Source organism: Carassius gibelio, chromosome A19 (genome assembly GCF_023724105.1).
Source record: "Carassius gibelio isolate Cgi1373 ecotype wild population from Czech Republic chromosome A19, carGib1.2-hapl.c, whole genome shotgun sequence".
In the NCBI taxonomy this organism is placed as follows: domain Eukaryota; kingdom Metazoa; phylum Chordata; class Actinopteri; order Cypriniformes; family Cyprinidae; genus Carassius; species Carassius gibelio.
In genome coordinates, this window is record NC_068389.1 from 9547239 (window position 1) to 9568753 (window position 21515).

General features: G+C 40.0%; 1 protein-coding gene across 1 annotated transcript in view; it reads left to right on the forward strand.

The window, feature by feature from the left end:
* LOC127935412 (protein Jumonji) overlaps window positions 1–21497 on the forward strand; it is a 104164-nt gene extending 82667 nt beyond the window's left edge. The window contains exons 5-18 of the mRNA XM_052533244.1: window positions 2809–2976; window positions 7876–8075; window positions 11441–12665; window positions 13783–14297; window positions 15807–15899; window positions 16163–16281; window positions 16378–16448; window positions 16547–16661; window positions 17878–17983; window positions 18070–18252; window positions 18352–18482; window positions 18721–18904; window positions 19666–19773; window positions 20257–21497. Of these exons, the coding sequence (XP_052389204.1) occupies window positions 2809–2976; window positions 7876–8075; window positions 11441–12665; window positions 13783–14297; window positions 15807–15899; window positions 16163–16281; window positions 16378–16448; window positions 16547–16661; window positions 17878–17983; window positions 18070–18252; window positions 18352–18482; window positions 18721–18904; window positions 19666–19773; window positions 20257–20448 (3410 nt within the window). The 3' untranslated portion in view covers window positions 20449–21497. The remainder of the gene's footprint in view (window positions 1–2808; window positions 2977–7875; window positions 8076–11440; window positions 12666–13782; window positions 14298–15806; window positions 15900–16162; window positions 16282–16377; window positions 16449–16546; window positions 16662–17877; window positions 17984–18069; window positions 18253–18351; window positions 18483–18720; window positions 18905–19665; window positions 19774–20256) is intronic.
* Window positions 21498–21515: the final 18 nt, after the last annotated feature.

A 21515-nucleotide genomic window follows, 5' to 3' on the forward strand; every position in this document is an offset into this window, starting at 1 on the left:
TTATTAATGCATTTAAGTAAGTCACAAGTAAACATTACAGTTAAGCACACTTCTTTCTCACAAGGGTATGGTTATTTGTACTCTATGAAAAAGAACTGGAAAGTAAAAAAAAAAAAAAAACTCTTTTGTTCCGTGTTCCATGGAAGAAAGAAAGTCATTCTGGTTTGGAACGACATGAGGTTGAGTAAATGTCAGAATTTTTATTTGTGGGTGAACTATCTCTTTGAGGATCCTTTCTCACTTCCTCTAACCATGTGTCTGATCAAAACATTCCGCACGGCAACCAGCCGTCCAATCAGAGCAAGAGCTGCTACTCAGCCAGATTTTGATTGGCTCTCCTTGAGATTTAATTTAAATCTCTTTGGCTTTATAAAACGGGACAAAAGAAGAGCATCTGGAGTAGAACACTTCAGTTTTAATTATGTCTGTGCTTGAATTAAAAATGACAATTGTAATGGATGCCTTCATCTTTAATTATGATCTGTGTCAGCCTGTGAATATGGGAGCACACATAATTGGGGATTGGGAACGGTCTGTTGTTGTTTTTTTTCTTTCTCTGTGGGAGATAACAGATTTAGATTTCTTCCCTTCTTTGAGGGAAGAAGGCATGACAGACAACTCATGATTGCAATCAAAAATCTAGTTTGTGCACCCTGACGCCAGTGACCGTGAGCTCTAGTTGGGCTACACCCTACCCAGCATTCCCTGGGGCATTTAGTAAACCTCATGGTGGGGAGAGCCTGAACCAGAGACTCATTCGGGGGGAGTATGAAGCCGATTATAGAGTCACTAGTAACATCGTAATGTAGGGGGTAAATGGGGAAACCCCAGCGGTTTCCCACCCCATTTCATGACCCTGGATGACCTTCAGGTCTGTGAGCTATTGGCTTTTGAACTTTTTCTCCCACAGTAGGAGAGTAATGTGAGGCAATGATAATAGCAGCCATTTTCTTAATAACTTGAGGTGCCTGGTTCGTTTGTTTGTGACTGAATTTGGTTAAGACTATTTATTTGTCTGGTGCCATATGGAGTAACCATCAAAAGTGGCTTTGTTTCGGATCTGTAATCCTGTTTTAAATGTTAGCAAATTGAATTAACATTAGCCGTGTTTTTATCAGTGAACTCACAAATGACATCGCATTATGTGACTGATAATCCTCGGAGTATAAAGTGAATATGAGGGTATCAGAGTAGATATTTCAGATTGTTTATATATTTTACCTCAACATTTTATCAGTTTTCTACCAGTAAAAATCCCAATATAGGCTAATATATGGTTGATTTTTATATAATGGGTGCAGTAACATTAACAATATTACATTGATTCATTTTTATCCCAAATACATCTAAGGTTTTGTTTTATTTATTTATTTATTTATTTTAAGGTAAAGGCATTATTTTAGTGTTGTTTTATGTAGTAATTATGATGCTATGATGTTATGCTCTGTATAAGTATAATTTTCTGGATTAGTTTTTTTTTTTTTTTTTTTTTTTTTTTCATTTGAGTATTTCTATTTGCATTTTATTAACATTTTTATTATTTTTATTTTAATATTTCTATACAACTTTTTTCGTTTTAGTGGTAAAACTCCCATTAGTTAATGTTAGTTAATGTATTAACTAATATTAATGAACAATGACTAATGCATTTGTTACGGTATTGAATTATTAATGTCTTCATTTATGTTAGTTAATAAAAATACAACTGATCATTGTTGATTCATGTTAGTACAGGTCCATGAAATAATATTAACAGATACAGGTCTTGATTAGTGACTGTTGAAATTCACATTAACTGAAATTAATAAATGCTTAAGAAGTATTTTATACTGTAAGTTAATGTTAATTAATGCAGTTGAACAAATGAAACCTTATTATGATTGTTGTTATTTTCAGTCAGCCTGTCTCCATTGCTATTATAAATGTTGTCACACAGTCCATAAGCATTAATGTGGCATGTCAAATGCTGCATGTATGCAGTGACATCACCACCGCTGCAGCGCCGGCTGCAGATTCGTGTTAATAGAGAGCTAATGAGAGCACATTCGCACTCATGTTTCATTCATGAGGCTGGCGGAGAACAGCACTAGATAATGATAATTGTTGCCCGGTGTGGTGCGGACGAATCGCAGACGTGCAGTAGTGCAGGTTTAAGCTCTAGATTTAAACACATTGGTTAATACATCAGTAATAATTATATCATTAATTAAATTAATTTAAATGAATTAAAATTGTGTTTAGAGAGAGAGAGAGAGATTGAAATAAATAATAATACAGATCGACTGATTGATTGACTGATTTGTTTTTGTTTGTTTTAGTTTGATTTAGTGTGGTGTTTTGATTTTGTTTGTTTAGTTGATTTTTGATGTGTTTTTTTTTTTTTTGGTTTCGTATTTTGGTTTTGTTTCATCCCATTATTGTTATTTGTTTGTTTGTGTATTGCGCCAAACGTTTAAGCTTTCAAGCTTTGTCTAATCCAGGAGCAGTGGTTTATTATGGTCTTCCTCACATGGGGCTGTAATCTCGCAGTATGCTGCTGGTTATCAGCTGGTGTGTTTTAAAACATAGTTTCTCTTGATGAGAAACATCAGTTAGACACATTCACTCGTGGCTCCAAATCTCCAAACAGAGGAGTGTAGTGTATTTAGGATTCTTATAGCATCTGATTTTGAGAGGATTACGGTTGCAATAGAAGCTGAGATTACAGCGTAGTGCCGGTTTATCCCATTTTCTTTGGCCACTGCTTGGTAAATGCACTGGGTCTCTGGCTTCCTTCAACACTTTCTGTCTCTCTCTCCCCTCTCTCAGACTCACCGGCTTTACCCAGTAACATGGCCTTCTTTGGCTGCTCTCAGGATGAGGAGGATCTGGATGATGAAGATGAAACTGAGGAAGAGAAACCACCCAGTGTTGCATCTACGTCATGTCAGTCTACTCCCAAGAAGGGTAAACCGTCTGGCAAGCTAAACGGATTCGGTAAGAATAAAGAGGGGAAAAAATTCTGACTCAAATTGCTCAAAATGGCCTATAATCTTAAAATACCAAATAAAAGTCAATTCATTTGTCCAGCTCATATATTGACCTAGTCAATATACACCACTGTTAAAAGTTCTTTATTTTTTAATAGAAATTACATTTTTCATTCAGCAAGCATGCAATAAATTGATAGATAATTTGACAGTTAATACATTCATAAAAGGTAGCTTCTTGAAATAAATGATGTTCTTTGGACTTTCTCTTCATCAAAGTACCTAGAAAAACCAAATGTATCTCAATTTCCACAAAATATTAAGCAGCACTCACTTTTCAACATTGATAATGATAATAAATGTTTCTTAAGCATCATGTCAGCATATTAGAATAATTTCTGAAGGATCTACTGACCGTGAGGACAGGGGTAATGATGCTGTAAATTCAGCTTTGCATCACAAGAATAAATTACATTTTTAAAATATATTAGAATAGAAAACTGTTCTTTTGAAATTGCAATAATATTTAACATAATTACACAAAATATTCACTTTCTTTCTAATACAGTCTTTGTGAGTATACAAGATTCAAAAACATAAAAACAGTTTTTTTTTTAAATCATACCGACCCCAAACTTTTGAACAGGAGTGTAAATGTCTTGTGCAAGCTGTACATATGAAGAGAGAGAGAGACTTGCTGCTTCCTGTGTGGAGATGGGAATGTTGTGTTGGAGTGGGACATGACGCTTCCATCTTTCCACTCCAATTATCACTTTAGTAGGGGAGGCGGTAACAAGGTGTTTATGCATTCAGCTCACAGCTGTGCCGAGTAACGGTAGGCAACACATCGCTGTACGCTACACACACTCACACACCCCCACAACAAATGAAGGAGAGACAGCCTTTTGAGACAGTTTGAGCACTTCGTTGATACTCTCAATAGATGCTGTGTGAGTTTAAAGAGGGGCAGCAAGGGATTGTGGGAGCGTGTGTTAATGAAACATGTTATCAAACAAAAATAGTCTGTCAGCGGATAATTGAAAGCCAAGCGCCTGTCAAATTGAGTGTGTTAAAGTGTCTTTAGCAGCAATCAGAACATCAAGCAAAAGCCCCAGCCCACATCGGTCTCTCCCTCTGTCTCTCATGCTGTCTATCCTTAACCTATCTGGTGCCTGGACACAGCCCGTTGTCTGAACTGGCCCATGTCAGATGAGACACTTCAATATGGAGCACAGGCAATGCCCCAGTCTCTCTCTGTCTGTGCGTGTGTGTCTCAGAGTGGGAGAAACCACAGTGCTCTGCTTTCATTTGCTGAACCTCAGTAACCCAGAGGCGCGTTTACATTTCTAAATTAAACACCTTTTATTGAGTTCAGCTGTCGGTAGCAGTTCCAAGCACAAGCCTTACAGTGCGAAAGCCCATCCGTTTCTCCCTCGCTGACACGCTCTGCTGCCTGTTGATATTTAAACACTGTAAAATTAAAGTTAGAAGTCATAACTACAGAGAGCAGTTTGATTATATGTGATAAATTAGAGCTGTCCAGAGGGCCTGATAACAGAGAGACTACCCTGTTCAAAAAACGCAGAACGTTATTTTATTTAAATTTTTTTGCATTATCTGTAGAGAAAGTACATGTACTTATGCCTTAAAAGCTAAAGCAAAACACACTCACAGATGAAAGGGAGCGAGTTTGGTTTTTGTTTTGAGTTTGGTTTGGCTTTTGAACTTTTGTTTTGTGTTTTAAGTTTTTTTTTGTTTGTTTTTTTAAGTTGCGTTTTGCTTTGATAAATGTAAATAGTTTAGTCTGCACTTGATTTTAACTTGCTCAGGACTTTTAAGTGCAAAAGTGCTGACAGTTGTCTTTTTTGTTGTTGTTTTTTTTTTTTTTTTTTTGTCTATGCATTTTTTTTTTTTTTTTTGCAGTGGAATTAATTTCTCTAATAGTTTATGCATTTGGCATTTTCTGTCACTCACATGTTTGTCAGAGCTCAATGGTTTTGTTTCTGTTGCAGCTGTAGACCGAGCATTTTTTGGCATTGCACTCATGATAAATGTGTACAACAGTAACATGCAACTTTGTTGTCACATGGCATCATGTGACGTGCTGAATGGTTATTTAGCTTTATCAAACCCATATTATAGCCATCCATCTGGTTCATCCTTCACACTAGAAATAGAATGTCAGTTTGAGTGCATCACGGGACACTGTAGTACCTGTACATGCATACAGTGTGCAAAACTAGCAGAAAACTTAAATACTCTGCACAATATAAATACTATATAGTGCAGAATTAGTAAGCATATTATAAACACAGCAACTCTCTCATATGATATTTTGTTTATCATTGACTCATGTTGTCATGTTTATCATTATATACATTAAGACTAGTGGACTGAAGCAACTTGATCCAAAGGCAATGCCAATTTGCGTGCTTTTAAGTACAAAATCAGTACCTTGGTATGGAGTTAGAAATGTGTCTTTATTACATGCGAGAAAATAAAAGATCTGAGAGAAAAAAAAAAGTTTGAGAGAAAAAGTTATCACACTGATAGCAAAAAAACATTTCATGAGAGAAAAAAGAATATTTGAGAGAAAAAGTTTTCATGCCAATAGCAAAAAATAATAATATTTGAGACTAAAAAAAGTTTTGAGAGAAAGTATTTTCTCATAGAACATAAAAAATATACATTTGAAATTTTAAAAATTATTTCTGAGAAAAAAAATCTCTCTCAAAATACTTTGAAAAAAACTCTCAAATATATATTTTTTGCTATCAGTGTGAAAATATTTTCTCAAAAAAAAAAAAGTGTTTCTCTCGAAACGCTTTTCTTTGCTCTTGGTGCAATTTCTTGCTCTCGTGTCAGGATTTTGCTTTCACTGTGAGAATTGTGTCATGGGCGGGGCCACGTTCCTATTGGCCAGCCGGGTGAGCATCGTCTTGTCTTGGGAGTCGAACTGATTCATAACACCATTGTTCGGTTCACCTGCATAGAGGCCGTCTCTGCCTTATGGATAGTTAAGTTGAGCACGGACATATGACACTCCAATGTTTGGATAAGATGATGACACACAGCTGGCTGAGCAAGTTCAGTATCACTGAAGATTAAACATTAAAAAATAGCACTAATTTTCATGAATGAATGTGTATTATATTATGTGCTTGCTAATTGCTAGTAAAGCTAACCAGCCATCATGCTAGGTAAACTTGCAAACTCACCTGGTTTATACTATGTTTAAATCAAATGCCAAATTAATGTTTTGATTTAGATAGTTTCACGCCTTATTTAGTGAGTAGTGAGCAGTGATTGATATACCGTTTGAAAGTGTCCCACCTAGTTTTGTTTAAAATAGTCTTTGTATGGTTGTTGCACATGTTTAGCTACACTGCATGTATAGCTCGCAAACTCAGCTACACGGGGCTTATTCTAAATATTTTTTACCATCTAGCTGAGGTCTAGAGCTGACAAGGTAAATTGCAGGTCTAGGACTAACTCTTACATTAGCAACCCACAAATATGTTTGTGCCTGTACTGTCATGGTAATTATTTTTTCTTTTAAATCTTTCAAACGGTATGTCAATCACTGTCTAACGTTAGCTAGTTGTAGGGTTGCCACCTTCCATGCATACTAACGTTAGTTGAAAGTTGTACGGGAGGTTGTATGAACAAGCAGTTACTCTTCAGGTGCTTTGAGGCTAGCAAGTGCAAAGGTAGAAACTAGCTCACTACTCACTAAATAAGGCGTGAAACTATCTAAATCAAAACATTAATTTGGCAATTGATTTAAACATAGTATAAACCAGGTGAGTTTGCAAGTTTACCTAGCATGATGGCTGGTTAGCTTTACTAGCGATTAGCAAGCAAATAATATAATACACGTTCATTCATGAATATGAGTGCTATTTTTTAATGTTTAATCTTCAGTGATACTGAACTTGCTCAGCCAGCTGTGTGTCATCATCTTACCCAAACATTGGAGTGTCTGTGCTCAACTTAACTATCCATAAGGCAGAGGCGGCATCTATGCAGGTGAACCGAACAGTGGTGTAATGATTCAGTTCGACTCCCAAGACAAGACGATGCTCACCCGGCTGGCCAATAGGAACGTGGCCCCGCCCATGACACAATTCTCACAGTGAAAGCAAAATCCTGACACGAGAGCAAGAAATTGCATCAAGAGCAAAGAAAAGCGTTTCGAGAGAAACACTTTTTTTTTTAGAGAAAATATTTTCACACTGATAGCAAAACATATATATTTGAGAGTTTTTTTCAAAGTATTTTGAGAGAGATTTTTTTTCTCAGAAATAATTTTAAAAATTTCAAATGTATATTTTTTTTATGTTCTATGAGAAAATACTTTCTCTCAAAACTTTTTTTAGTCTCAAATATTATTATTTTTTGCTATTGGCATGAAAACTTTTTCTCTCAAATATTCTTTTTTCTCTCATGAAATGTTTTTTTGCTATCAGTGTGATAACTTTTTCTCTCAAACTTTTTTTTTTCTCTCAGATCTTTTATTTTCTCGCATGTAATAAAGAACCAAAACTCACTCCATACCTTGGCATCAGTATAGTACATAAGTATGAAGTAAGGCAGAACAGCAGTCCTTTCAAAATCGGTTTGACACTGCATCCAATAACAGATATAAACCAGTCCTCTTGCATAGAGCAGTGAGTCGTGCACAATCTCATACCAAAACACGCTGTTTCCACACTAAAAATCAACTGCAAATAGGATTATAAAAAATAAAATTATTTGAAACGTGCTATATAGGATGCAAGAATTGAATGAAAAATTTAATTGACAAGAAAATGCAATACAATATTTTGGTTTATCTGTGCAATTAGAAAATAAAATTTGGTTTAATTTAAAAACCCTGTTTTTTTTCTTTGTTCTTTTTCTACAGTGTTGAATGGCCATAAGGTACACAAGGACAAAGAGCTCTCTCCCAGATCCAGAGGCAGAGAGTCATCTGCGGGAAGAGACCACAGCGAGGGATGTGATGCGTCTGATGAGATGTCCCACAAGCACACTGCGGCCACGGCCAAGAGCCAAAACACCAACGGCCACAACTACAGACGAGCCGCAGAGGAACTCCGCAAGCAGGTACAAGCCTTCACGTCCATCTCTGTGTCAGTATGAGCAGGGATCCTGGGAATGTGGGTCATAGAGTGCAGTGATTGGCCACATTAAGTCAAATTACACAGAATTATACTGGATCTCCCAGTTAGGAGGGAACATCCATCCCAATGAGGCTTAGAGACGATCAGACCACCACCTTCTCCGGTACTAATGAGCCTGTCGTCTTTGAGTGCCACAAAACTGATTAAGTGCACAATGAACCTCAGGGAACAGGGAGAGACAGATCACCTCTCAACACATCAGCCTCTCGGTCTCTTTTCTTTCTTTCTTTTTTCTAATCTTGAGATTGTCAGCCTTGGGGTTTTACAAGTTAGATATCTAAAAATAAATCATGCAGCTTCATGTGTTTAAAATATAACATGTAACATGTGACTGTAACATGATCCAGAGGCAAAGATGAGCTCAAAAAAGAAAAAAAAAGGCAAAGATGAAAGGGATAGTTCACTCAAATATGCAAATTCAATTTCTCAGCCCATTCCAAACCTGTATAGACTTTCTTCTTTGTGTGAAATACAAGAGAATATATTTTTCAATGTTCTCATACAAAGATGAGATTTTTTTATATATATATACAAATTGAGAAGTGTGGGTTTAGCTTGAGAACTCCTGTTTTAATCTTTCTGATGAATCAGCATGAAGCAGTGGCACCTGTAAGTGGGCCTTAACCGTTAAACTGCAATGACTGACCCAACATTAAACCCTTGATTAAGACACACAACACATAAGCACATTGCCACTTATCTGCTATACTTAAAACAATAAACAGCGCTGATTGATGCAGCATAATCCACAATACTGTGAGAATCTATTAGACAGCTGTTGACCTCTCTCTCTTTCTCTCTCTCTCTCTCTCTCTCTCTCTCTCTCTCTAAAAAAGCGAATTTTCTGAAGGGTGTTTATGATCTGAAGAGCTCTGACATGAGCATGACCCATTGCACATGAGCTGACTAATTGTTTATACTTCATTGTTGAATTGGAATTTATTCCTTTCATTTATTTTACGAGCTTTCACATAGATTAACTTGATCTGGGAAGAAGAGAGATCTAATGCATTGTTATCACAAGTTACAGTCCTTGTCACTTTAAATAAACAAATAATATTTACAGTAAAACATAAAACGGAAGCAAACCTACATTTTTATTGACACTGTACACTGCATGTGTGTGTGTGTGTGTGTGTGTGTGTGTGTGGTGCGGGTTGCAGCTCTGCAGATGTTCTCAGTTAAATCTTTTGCTATGCTGCAGCTGGCCTATAGCAACACATGATGTCATCTGTCTTCCCTAATGCTCACATGCGACCACAATCCACTTCAGAGAGCTGGCTTGGCATCTGTCTGTGTGTGTTCTCTTATTTTTGTTACTGGCTGTTAAGCCAATTTAATCACACGTATTTGGTCAGCTGCCTTTTAACCGTTCCATCATTCTCTTTCTTTGCCTCCTTCCTTGTTTCCTCCAGCCTGGTTTCAAGAGGTTGCCCATGGGGACAGGCCAGTGACCTGTGTTCTCTTGCCTACACGTTTCCACTCTCTATTCCACATTTTCAGGCAGTCTAAATAATAGCTGGTAGCGCGCAGCAGGGCTCGTCTGCACCCTCGGGCAGTGTTCTGGGATCAGTGAGCCCTCTAGTGGAGGACATTGGATTTGTGCAGCACAGCTCTACTCAGCATCCTGCACATTATGCTGAGTGGGATTATCATTACAATCACATTCTGCACTCTCAGAGCCCTGCAGATGGGATGGGGCGTGCCGTAGACCACTGACGTGTTCTAAAGGGGGTGGGAGCGATGACGGGGGGCTACATAGACGTGGCCGCAGCTGACATCACGCTACATTTGCTTACTCTACCTGCAGAGAGCATCCATCATGCCTGCCTCTGGGGCTGGAGTCTGTCGCTTTCTTTTATATTCTCCCTCCTGCCGTTTTTCTTTTAAGCGCAGACAAGGAGAAGCGATTGATGAAGGAGGTCACATTTCAGTCCCCCTTATCTTTTAATAGCCTCTCTTTGTTGTTGGGCTGCAGCTGATAGGAATACAATACAGCTGATGTCTTACTTCAAAAACCCTCAGCAATCTCCTCATCTGTCCGTCAGCGAACCTCTGGCCCAGATATTACCGCAGTCTGGACGCTGTTATTTAAATGCATCTGGAGACTTTAAAGAGCGAGAAATAAAGTGGGAGGGATGTGAGAGGGTGTGGCATGTAAAGAAGACCTATTCACAGAGCATGAATGCATCACGAGAGGCTTCCCAGAAAAAAAAATCTAAAAAGCACAATTAAACCAGCCCCTTTATATCAGGTGTGATCATTCACATTTTGACAAAAGCTCAGTTTTTATTTGTGCTATTCTCGGTTTTCTTTTGTTTGGTGGAAAAACTCTCTGCAGCTAACACTTGTCAAAATCCAAATGCAAGTAAAAATATAACTAGCTATTGGCAATGCCATATGTACTATTACTGTATATACTATTCACCACGAATGTGCAAAGAAAAGTTTGCATAGCTGGCTACATCATCCATGTTCCATTGCATTGTTTTGATTAAAGGTTTCTGGAGGAATTGAATCCAAATGTCAGGACTCATCCTTCCCGTGCAATGAGAGTCTGCTGATGTCAGGAAGTACATCATGATTATTTCACCTGGAGTTTTAGCCCACTTAAACCCTCCTGCTGCATCTTCTTTTCTTGGCTCTGTGAGATCACACACATAAGAAATCAAGTCCTTTCTGACTTGCTAGGGAAAAAAATGAGCCAAAGAACACAATGTGAAGAGAGAAGTCGAGGTTGAATATGTTTTTTAGCCTGGCATAGTCTAATTCCCACGGTGGCTGTTAAACAATGAGAGACCGGGAGTAACCCAAGCTGAATCTGCTCTGCTGTGAGGTATATTAGAGTCCTCAGATCAGCTGAAAGAACAGCTCCTTTTATTTGAGGCGTTAAAGCCAAATTTGAAGAACTTTATGCTGTATAAAGCCAACTATGAATTGGTACTTGAATGGGATTTTATGATTAAACTTTACTTCTAAGGATTTTTTGCAGCTGTTGGCACTGAATAAAACATTTCTCTCTCTCTTCTCTCCCTCTATCTAGTACACTTCGCCTCACTCTTTCTTCTCTGCTGTTTTCTCTTGTTTGGGGTTTTTGTTGGTCTGTTGTGGTCGGTGTTATTGTGTGAGTCAAAACATGCACTGTGACTGACTCAGTCTGCAAATAGACATTAGGAGATTATTTTTTGCTGTCAGGATTGAGGGGACTGTTGGAGAATTCTCACAGATCCTTAGTAAGTTGCATTGATCCACTATATGTAACATGATGATATCTTCTGTTCACTTTAGGTCTCGAAAGTCAATGGAGTCACACGGGCATCTTCAGTCGGCATGCAAAAGGCTGGTGCCAAAAAGTCAAAAACTGTGAAGTACACAGCCACCATGAACAAGGGCCACGTCACCTACACCAAAGCAAAACGAGAACTGGTTAAGAAAGCCAAACTCAAACACAACAAGCACGCTGCTTCTGCTGGCCTTCGTGCTTGCAGCAACAACAACTACCACCATCATTCTCATCATCCAACCAGCAATGGCCGTGGCCGGCCCCAGCTCTCTCACTCAGGAAAAGCCCAAAGTATCAATGCAAAAACCCGCAAACAGGTGCTATTATTGAACGGGGTGCATAAGATGACTAACGGGGGCCGGCCTAATGGCAGGCTTAATGGACGCCACAGTGCCAGGGAAGAGAAAGAAGATGGCCGGCAAGTGCGGCAGGGACTGCGTTACTCTAAACGTAGAAGTGATGACATTACGATTCTTGGAGCTGGAGCTGAGAGAGACGAGGTTAAGACTAAGCTGTGTGTTTCTGAGGTTAAGAAAGCTAAACTGCAGACTAGTCCACTGGAAACTCGCAGCAAGAAGGCCCTGGGTCAGTTCAAGTCCCCTAATACCTTCACTATTGCACACAGTATCACTGAAATGGCCGCCTTCCCTACTCAGAAAATGGGTCCTGCCCCTCCTCCGTCGCCCCCTGCTGCTCCCGCCTCCCCACCCATGCCCCAGAACCCCGCTACCCCTGAGCCAGCACGTCTGCGGCCCAAACGTGCCTCTGCTGGCAAACTGATGTTCACCAGACAAGCACAGCAGTGGGCCCAAACTAACCCGGCCCTCAACCGGACCACATCCACTACCTCAGCCAGCAAATCCTTCAAACCAGCAGAGCCCACACACATGCCTCCACCAAGGCCGGACAGAGACAGGGAGAGGAGAAGGGGAGGGTGGGCTTCACTGGGGGAGGTGCCCATTTTCAAGCCCAGCTCCAGGGAGTTTCAGGACCCTTTGGTGTACCTTGACTCAGTTCGGGAACGGGCCGAATCATCTGGACTGTGCAGAGTGTTGCCTCCTCCTGACTGGAGGCCAGAGTGCAAACTCAATGACGATATGCGTTTTGTGACACAGGTTCAGCGCATCCACAAGCTGGGTCGGCGCTGGGGCCCCAATGTTCAGAAACTGGCCTGCATTAAGAAGCACCTCAAATCTCAGGGCATCTCAATGGATGAACCACCTCTTATAGGTAAGTCCACTTAAAACTTTATAACTACAACTGCTTTTGTTGGTATAGGGCAGAGTTCCTTCAATCTACAGGTCCACTGTTTAGCGCAAACTTTCCTGCCTGCAATTTTCGAATAACTCTGAAGACCTTATTTAGCCTGCTCTGGTATTTTTGTTTGGCATCGGAGTTAAGCTCTGCAGGGCTGTCACCCTCCAGGGTTGGATTTGAGGAACCCTGTTATAGGGGCTAAGGTAACTCTGCTTCTGGAGGGGTCAATGCACTGTAGAGTTCAGCTCCAACTTTAATCAATCCTACCTGAACAATCTAATCAAGATAATGTCTCAGGATAAATTTCATACTGGTGTGGGTTCCATATGTTTGAACAGTGGCCCTTCAGGAGCGCCATTTCTCATTTTTGCGCTTTAGTTACTATTGCAGCAATTACTGTAGCTCTATTGCCCTGTGAATGTATAAATATAATTGCATGTCAGCTTTCTTAGGTTAATAAAGGGGTGAGAGACAATTTGTATGTAAACCGACCAATGAACTGTCTCATGGTCCATTCTTAAGATATGTTGTCAAGTCTCTTGTCTGTCAGGAGTTGGTAAAACCGTATGTCGAACCAATCACCCATTTCTCCAGAACTTGTCGAGCACAGTTAGCTTTAAGAGGTTTTGAAGCAGCCCTGCACCATTGCTTTACTTCAGTATCCCATGTGCTGTTTCAAGCTCCATTCAGAATGTTTAATGTTTATTGAGCCTGTTAGAATGCCGCCGGTATGCTGCAATAATTCCTACGAGAGTTTTAAACTCTCGGACATTGATCTTTGTTGTTGCTCACACTCCCTCAGTTCCTTAGCTCACTTTCTCCCGTCATTATGTTTTCAAAAGACAAATAAAGATGATACACCATTTTTCTGCTAACATATTTAGAGAATTGATGAGCCGTGAAATGTAATGAATTTTAATTCTGGAGCTGTCAACACTCAATTGGCAGCTGATGGTGCAGTGTGTCCTAGATGCAGTGGTTTAGCTGAGTTATGTTTGGAAACAATACATTAACTCTTAATATGCTTTCCTAATGTACAGTGCATTAAACATTCACAATCATCTCTATCTTTTCATTGTCGCCCCTTCAGGTGGCTGTGAAGTAGATCTGGCTCGTTTTTCCGAGCTGGTCTACGACATGGGTGGAATGCAGCAGGTGATGGACCTGAAAAAATGGAGCCGGTTGGCCGACCTGCTTCGTATTCCCAAATCAGCACAGGACCGTCTGGCCAAGCTCCAGGAGGCCTACCTCCAGTACCTGCTCTCTTATGACCTGCTCTCCCCCGAGGAGCACCGGCAACTGGAGCAGGAGGTGCTGGCAGAAAAGAAAGCTCTGGAACGCAAGCGGGGACCCCTGGAGGGCCACTCGGATATCGGCCAGCGGACTCTGGCTCTTCCCCGTTATGAACCCAAGAATGGGCTCACCGGACTCAACCACCGCAATGGCTTCCGTAATCACAACAAAGAGCCAGAGACCCAGCGGCAGGCCGGCCGCCGCAGACTGTTTGCTCAGGAAAAGAAAGGGGAAAAAGTCTACATTGATGAGGCAGATGAGGAGGCAGAAGATGAAGGTGTTCTCAGTGACCAGCACAAATGTATATATAAGGTAAGGGATGTGATAGATGCACCTACAGCTTTGATAATGGCAGTCATAAAGCTTATCAGCAAGTTAACGTCATTGTGTTTCCTTGCGGAATTGAAAACTTTTTTTATTTACTATATTCACTCAGACTGGCAGATGTGCCATTTCCTCAGGTAATGAAGTGTTTAGAGAGAGCATAGAGGGCTCACCAATGAGCTGCCAGAGAATGTGCCAGAATTTCAAGCGTGATGACTATGTTCGCTTGTACACGGAAAATAGAGCCACACTGCCGGGAAAGAAAGGAGGAAGGCTTTAATACGTAATGTGTTGGTTGATGGATGTGTCTCTATGCCGTGCTATGCATCACAGATCTGAGCTTCATTTCAGAGCTATGACTTGCTTAGATGCCAGTATGAGTGTCTATTTTATTCCTCAGACAGATTTAGAGGTACAAAACAGCATATCTCTATTACAAACTCTAGTGAGCTGCCTGCCTAGGCAATATTTTAGACATCATAGGCGTGCTCGCAACTTGAAGCTAAATTATAGTGCTTTGAGATCCCATTTTGGCCAAAATAAAGTCTCTGCAGTATATGCATGTTTTGTTTTTGTTTTTCTGTGCGTTTGACTTTTCATTTTACACATTTAGTTTTTAAAACACAGCATTTTTGTATGCAGTGCATTTGTGTTTATTAGAATGTCAATTTATTAGCTTAGCATGCTAGCGTGAGGCTTTTTTTAGAATCAGCTGGGAAATTAAATAACTTTTTTGTGTGTGTGGTTCAGGTGAAGAGCTCTTTTCGCACCGCCTGTCTGCTGCCCATAAAGAGTGTGTAAATTTAGTCACTTGTGAGGTTTAATTTTGGTTAGCATGCTGCAGTTGAACATAGATTACCGATATAAAAACTGAAGCATTGAAATGGGGCCGAGTTTGTGTGGTTCTTGTGTTTGAGAGAGGACCGGTGGTAAAGGAAAGAGAGAACTGTGACTGTGGGTGGGTGGATATCACTGAGAATAACTGTTGCGTGAAAGGGTTTGTTCCCAGGCTCTCAGCTCCAGGTTTACGTGGTTCTGAGGTCTTAGCTATAGTCTATGTAAGGTGACTCCGTCTGCCTCACCAGCCCACTGTCTCTTATAGCACCTCGTCTGTCTGTCTGTCTGTCTGTCTGGGTGTTGTTGTCTGAGGTAACACTCTCTGCTGGGTGGGACGGTGAGAGTGGGCCTCTTCACAGAATGGTGCCTCCATATACGTCACAGATCAGCTCCTCTCACACACACACACACACACACACACACACACACACTGCACTTTGTAACATCTATCAGCTAAAACAAGTTTTAGCCTTAATTTTAGCAGGAGAAGCCACGTTTATAGTACCATAAGACAGAACTTAATGGTAATTTGACGGATGTTATGTTATCATAAGCTTGTTTTTGAGAGCTGCCTGCAGCCGTTTCCAAGATGGCTGCCAAACAGACTGATTATTTTGCCATTATTTCTTACGGTTTACTGTTTTGTTTTTGTTTTTTTAGGGGAGATCAGTATCTTTGACCACCTTTTACAGAATAGCAAGAAATACCATGATGATGTGCTTCAACAAAGAGCCTGGGGCTGCTGAAGTTGAGGTACACACAAACCACTTCCTGTATTTTAACCATTCGCCAGATGTAAATGTGTACAGTGTAATATGTTACTACATTATTGGTGTAAAATGTCCACCCTAGTTACAAGTATTTCCGAGATATAATAATAGCTGTCTTTAAATAGCATGTACTTTCTGTGTTGCATATTTTATAAGCATATCCCGTGACAGTTGTATCCTTGTATCCTTTCCCTATTTCCTGCCTTTTCTCTATTATCTCCATCTGTCCTGCTTTTCTTTATATAGCAAGATTATTGGCGGATAGTGGAGCAGAGGGACTGCCATGTAGCAGTGCATTATGGGAAAGTAGACACAAACACACATGGAAGCGGCTTCCCTGTGTGCAAGTCCGAACCCTTCTCCAAGTAAGAGCTGCATTTGTTTAAGCTAGATGGGACGATGTCTTACTGTTTATAAATATGCTGCTACTATAAGCTCTCTTTTTCTCTCTGTCGCTGCAGGCATGGATGGAACCTCAATGTCCTTCCCAATAACTCTGGATCCATTCTGCGCCATCTTGGTGCTGTGCCTGGTGAGTCCACTGCTGTTGTCAGTAGCAGGAAGTACACTTCTCTCCACATCATGTAAAGCTTCTTTGTTGAATAAGTCATCACCCGCTCTCTCTCACAGGGGTGACTATTCCCTGGCTGAACATCGGCATGGTCTTTTCTACCTCATGCTGGTCACAAGACCAAAACCGCCTTCCATACATCGATTACTTACACACTGGTGCTGATTGCATTTGGTGAGTTTTTGTTCCCAGGTAAAGTTTAGAAATGAATTTAGAAATGTATTAAATTGAACATGTGCCCCATAAACCAGCATTGGGGTATGTATGTAACAACATTAGATACATTCAGAAGTATTGATTGATTGATTGATTGATTGATTAATTGAAAAAAAAAGTAAAAAAAAAATACTAATAATATTGAAGAATTAATAATTAAAATATTTGGCAAATTTAATTATTGATCATTTTCATTATGATTTATGTGTGTAATATATATATATATATTATTTCATGAAAGTTTTTATATTGCTGATACAGTGTACATTGGTCATGTTACCGTCTAACATAATAAAATTGACATTTTAAATATCATATAATTGATTAAATTGAATATATATATATATATATATATATATATATATATATATATATATATATATATATATATATATATATATATATATATATATATATATATATATATATATATATATATATATATACATATTTATTTTTTTATTTTTTTATTTTTTACTTTTTTTAAATATATAATTATCAAAGATCCAAAAATGTAACAGATGATGATTCTTTTCTTTAAAAAAAAACATTGTGCAATTCACAAATAGATTGTAAAAGATTGCGTTTTGCTCAGTGGATCTTGTTCAATATTTATTTTTAGACACATTCAGTGATTTCAGTCCTTTTAATTGTTTTACTTTTTTCAGTTCGTTTTAAAGTTTAAGAAACTTTCTTGTGTTTTTGTGTTATGTGTCAGTTTTAGTAATTTTAGTACTTCATCTTAAACTTATTTCAGCTAGCTGCCAAGGCAAAACTTATTTTATTTGATTATTTTGGCAAGTTTATTTTGATTAACAAAATAATTTTAAATGTAAAATTTTAAGTTTGTTCACAGTTACACTGTTGACTAAATGTCATTTCAGTGTAAAATAAGACATCTTACTAAAGTCTTTCCTAACTCAGCTGTGTTGTAAAGATCAGCTCCTCTAGGGGGCGCAGTACTCTGTAAAACACACAGTCACTTACACTGTGCATTCCACTCATGCAGCATCAGCTGTTGGTTTTGTTTGTTTGTTTGTTTTTTATGTGCATGACTCATAATAAAGCCAAGACCTGTTTCCATGGCAAAGAAAACAGACAGCGGCAGACAGCGCTGTTGTCTTATTCAACCAAATAATGACTCTGACAGGAAATTCTGCCCGTCCCGTTGCAGGTATTCTATCCCTGCTGAGGAAAAGACTAAGCTTGATAAAGTGGTGCACACACTGCTACAGGCCAATGGCACGCCGGGACTGGAAATGCTGGAGAAGAACATTATGGTAAGATATGAGCATGACATTTTTGTGCAATCGTATTTCACTGCATACACAGAACCCAAACCACGCATGTCTCCGCTTTTCTCCAGATTTCGCCAGAAATGCTTTGTCGTGAGGGGATCAAGGTCCACCGAACGGTCCAGCAGAGCGGAGAGTTTGTGGTGGTGTTCCCCGGTGCGTTCGTGTCCAGGGTGTGCTGCGGCTACAGTGTGTCTGAAACCGTGCACTTCGCCACACCACAGTGGATGAACCTGGGCTACGAGGCTGCTAAGGTGAGGCTTTCACGTTTTTCCACATCCGCCTGTTGGACCTACAGACGCTTAGTAGGAGACGTTAAGAAGACGCTCTACATGTTTGCTCTTGTCTTGCAGGACCTGAAATGCAGGCACATAGCAAAACCCTTCTCTATGGAGAAGCTGCTCTACCAGATCGCCACAGCCGAGGCCAAACGAGAAAACAGACTCGTGCTCAGTACAATCTCTAATCTTCTCAAAGATCTCAGGTGAGTGCTGGAAACCCACCCTGATGTTTGGCCCAACTCTTTAAATTCTCAGACACCACTGCTTTGCTTTTGACTGTTTTGACTCTGGAGGATTTTTTACTTTTGCAAAGCCTTTCTGCTGCCCAGAATATTAACTATAATAACTGTTCCAAAAGCATTATCGTCTGGACCTGGGAAGGTGATTTAGAAACCGGACCTCTTGGTCCACTAACAGGAATTGAATATCCCTGTCCTACAGGAACATAGAGATGAAGCAAAGGCAGGATCTGTATGAAGCCGGGCTGCTCTCCTCCGCACGCTACTGCACGCACGACAACAACCAGTCACCCGCTGACGCCAGGAAGAAACCCCGCAAGTGGCTGGCGCTGGAGTCGTCCGAGAGACGCTGCCAAACCTGCCAGCACCTCTGCTACCTGTCTATGGTGAGATTCAGCTCGGATTACACTCTACTGTAGATCTCAATATAGGATATACTTTACCAACAAAGCATTTGACACACTATTCTCAACATGCTTTCACTATTTAGGATGGATAGTATGCTTATTGGGACAGACACAGTGTTTAAACTTAAGTGTACTTAAACTTAAGAGGTCAATACAGTCTATAATGTTGTTTTTGGGGGCCTTGGTGTCAACAAGGTTAAAAACCACAATACTGCACTATACTACAAATCACAGTAACGCCTACACTGCCCTACAAAGCTAAAAGGCAGTATCTACGCAGAGTACAGAACTGAGAAAAATGACTTAAAAGTTCTCCTGTCATCCAGCCTAAGAAGTTACTGTACAAACAACTACCATTTTTTCTCCAAAACGACACACATTTCAGATAAGATGTTTTTCTCACATAACAAAGGATGCCTTGAATGTCCATTTGATCAAAAATGCAGTTACTGCCTTTTTGCTTTGTAGGGCAGTACAGTATATGTTTTAACTTTTTAAATCTATACCGCAGTGTTATTTATTGTCCTCTTTTCTTAGTGAAACACTGATTCTCATAGTAGTTTTGTCTGTGTGCGTTGTATAATCTTTAGTTGTCACTGTGTTCTACACAGTTCTAGGTTTGGGTCACAGGTGTAATTTAGCTCCAGTGCTGATAGTTCACGTTCTGTCATCACGGACGTAAGAATTACTGAGCGCTGCAAATGATTTGATTGAGCTGATGGTTGTTGCTCATGCTGCAGGTGGTGCAGGAGAATGAGAACGTGGTTTTCTGTCTGGAGTGTGCGCTGCACTACGTGGAGAAACACAAAAGCTGCCGAGGCCTCAAGATGATGTACCGTTATGATGAGGTAAGACCGAGGATCAGGAACATGTCTGCAGGGGGAGCTGTGGAGACGCTTCTGTTCATCAGCCCTCCTAAATGGACTGTTGCTGTCCCTTCATAAAATGCATTGCGCTCTGACAGAGTGATAAACGTTTGGGAAACATATGTCCAGTTTGCGTGGGTTCAGTGTTGTATTACAGTTTTTGTCATTTGCTTTTTTGGTGCACATGAGAGACAATAAAGTAGAACAAAAATGAATTATAATATATATTACATACATATAATATTTCCAGTGTTAACTGAAACTGAACATTTTGATCAGTACAGCTCACACAATGAAAAAAAAGGTTATTTTACTGACAAAATAACTGGGTTGCTACTTTTGACAATTGCATTTACAGTTTGAATGTTGAGACTGTTTCAAAAAATGAGCTAAAGGGATTGACAAGAACTGCAGTAACACAGTGTGTCATGACTGGTCTCTCCTCGTCTCTGTTTGGTCCTTCAGGAGCAGATCAACAGTTTGGTGAATCAGGTGTGTGGTAAAGCCCTGGTGAGAGGCGCAGCAGACGGCTGTAACGGCTCCAGCCCCACCAAACCACCCGCCAAGCGTGGCCCCCGCAAGAGATCCACCATAGAGCTGTCCCTGACCCACCTGTCCAAAAGTGCCGCCGCCGCCGCCGCCGCTGCTGTCTCATGAGAAACACTGCCCGGCCGCCTACATCAACCAATCGATTTCCTCTCCCTCTCTTCATATCAGTTGTGTCTTTTATCACCCACATAGCAGAGCAGAGTCTCCTGTGTTGAAAGGAGGCTGCCTTTTTTGCACTAGCGCACTAGTTTGTATTCACCAGATGTTTGATAGCATTAAGAGACATGGTCCCAGGTGTGATGTCATCCTTTCTGCCTGAACCCTCTTCCTCCTCTTCTTTGGCCCCATTGACTGCACACACACACACACACACACACACACACACGCTCCTCCTGAACTGTGAACCTTGGGACAAATGGGTGCTTCACTCCTCGTTTTTCCAGGCCCCTTCCCTTTGAATGTTGGTTCTCGATGGAGCTGCCCAAGAAGATTTTGTTTAATTTTGTTTGTTCAATGTTTCATTTGGGTCTTGTTTGCTTTGCTTTTTCTTTTTTTTCTTTTTTTTGTGTTAGCTTTGCTTTTTGTTTTGATGTGTTTTTTTTTATTTTTTTTTATTATTGTTTCGTTGTTGTTTTTTTTGTGTCTGCTTTTTGTTTTTGCTCATTGTTTTCATTTTGGTTTTGTTTTGGTGTTTGCTTTTTTTGTTGTTGTTTTATTTTGTTTTGCGTTTCTTTTGGTTTGGTTTTGTTGTGTTTTTTTTTTTTTGTTTTTTTTCATCACATTTTTTCTGATCTGAATTCATTACGTCCCCATGCAGCTCCTCTGCGGAAGACGCAGCTCTAAAGACAGTAAACACTTGAAATTTTGCTTGTTTTAGAGGAAGACTCTAAAGAAGAGGAAGTACTGTTTGTTTTTATTTCGACTGGTTTTAATTTCACACTTCCCTCTGTGGATTCCGGGAACGTTGGTTTCCATGGCAGCAGGTCAGGCTGTACTTGAGGAAGTGGGTGTTAGGGATTGAATGAGTGGGTCCTGTCCCGGCAGTGAGAGGGGTTCCTCCCACGCTGACGCTTACGAGCGAAAACTGTGCCTGATTTTTATCGTAGAGATCTTTCTTTGTTTTGGTGCTGTTGTTTTTTTTTTTTTTTTTTTTTTTTTTTCTTATATCAATACAA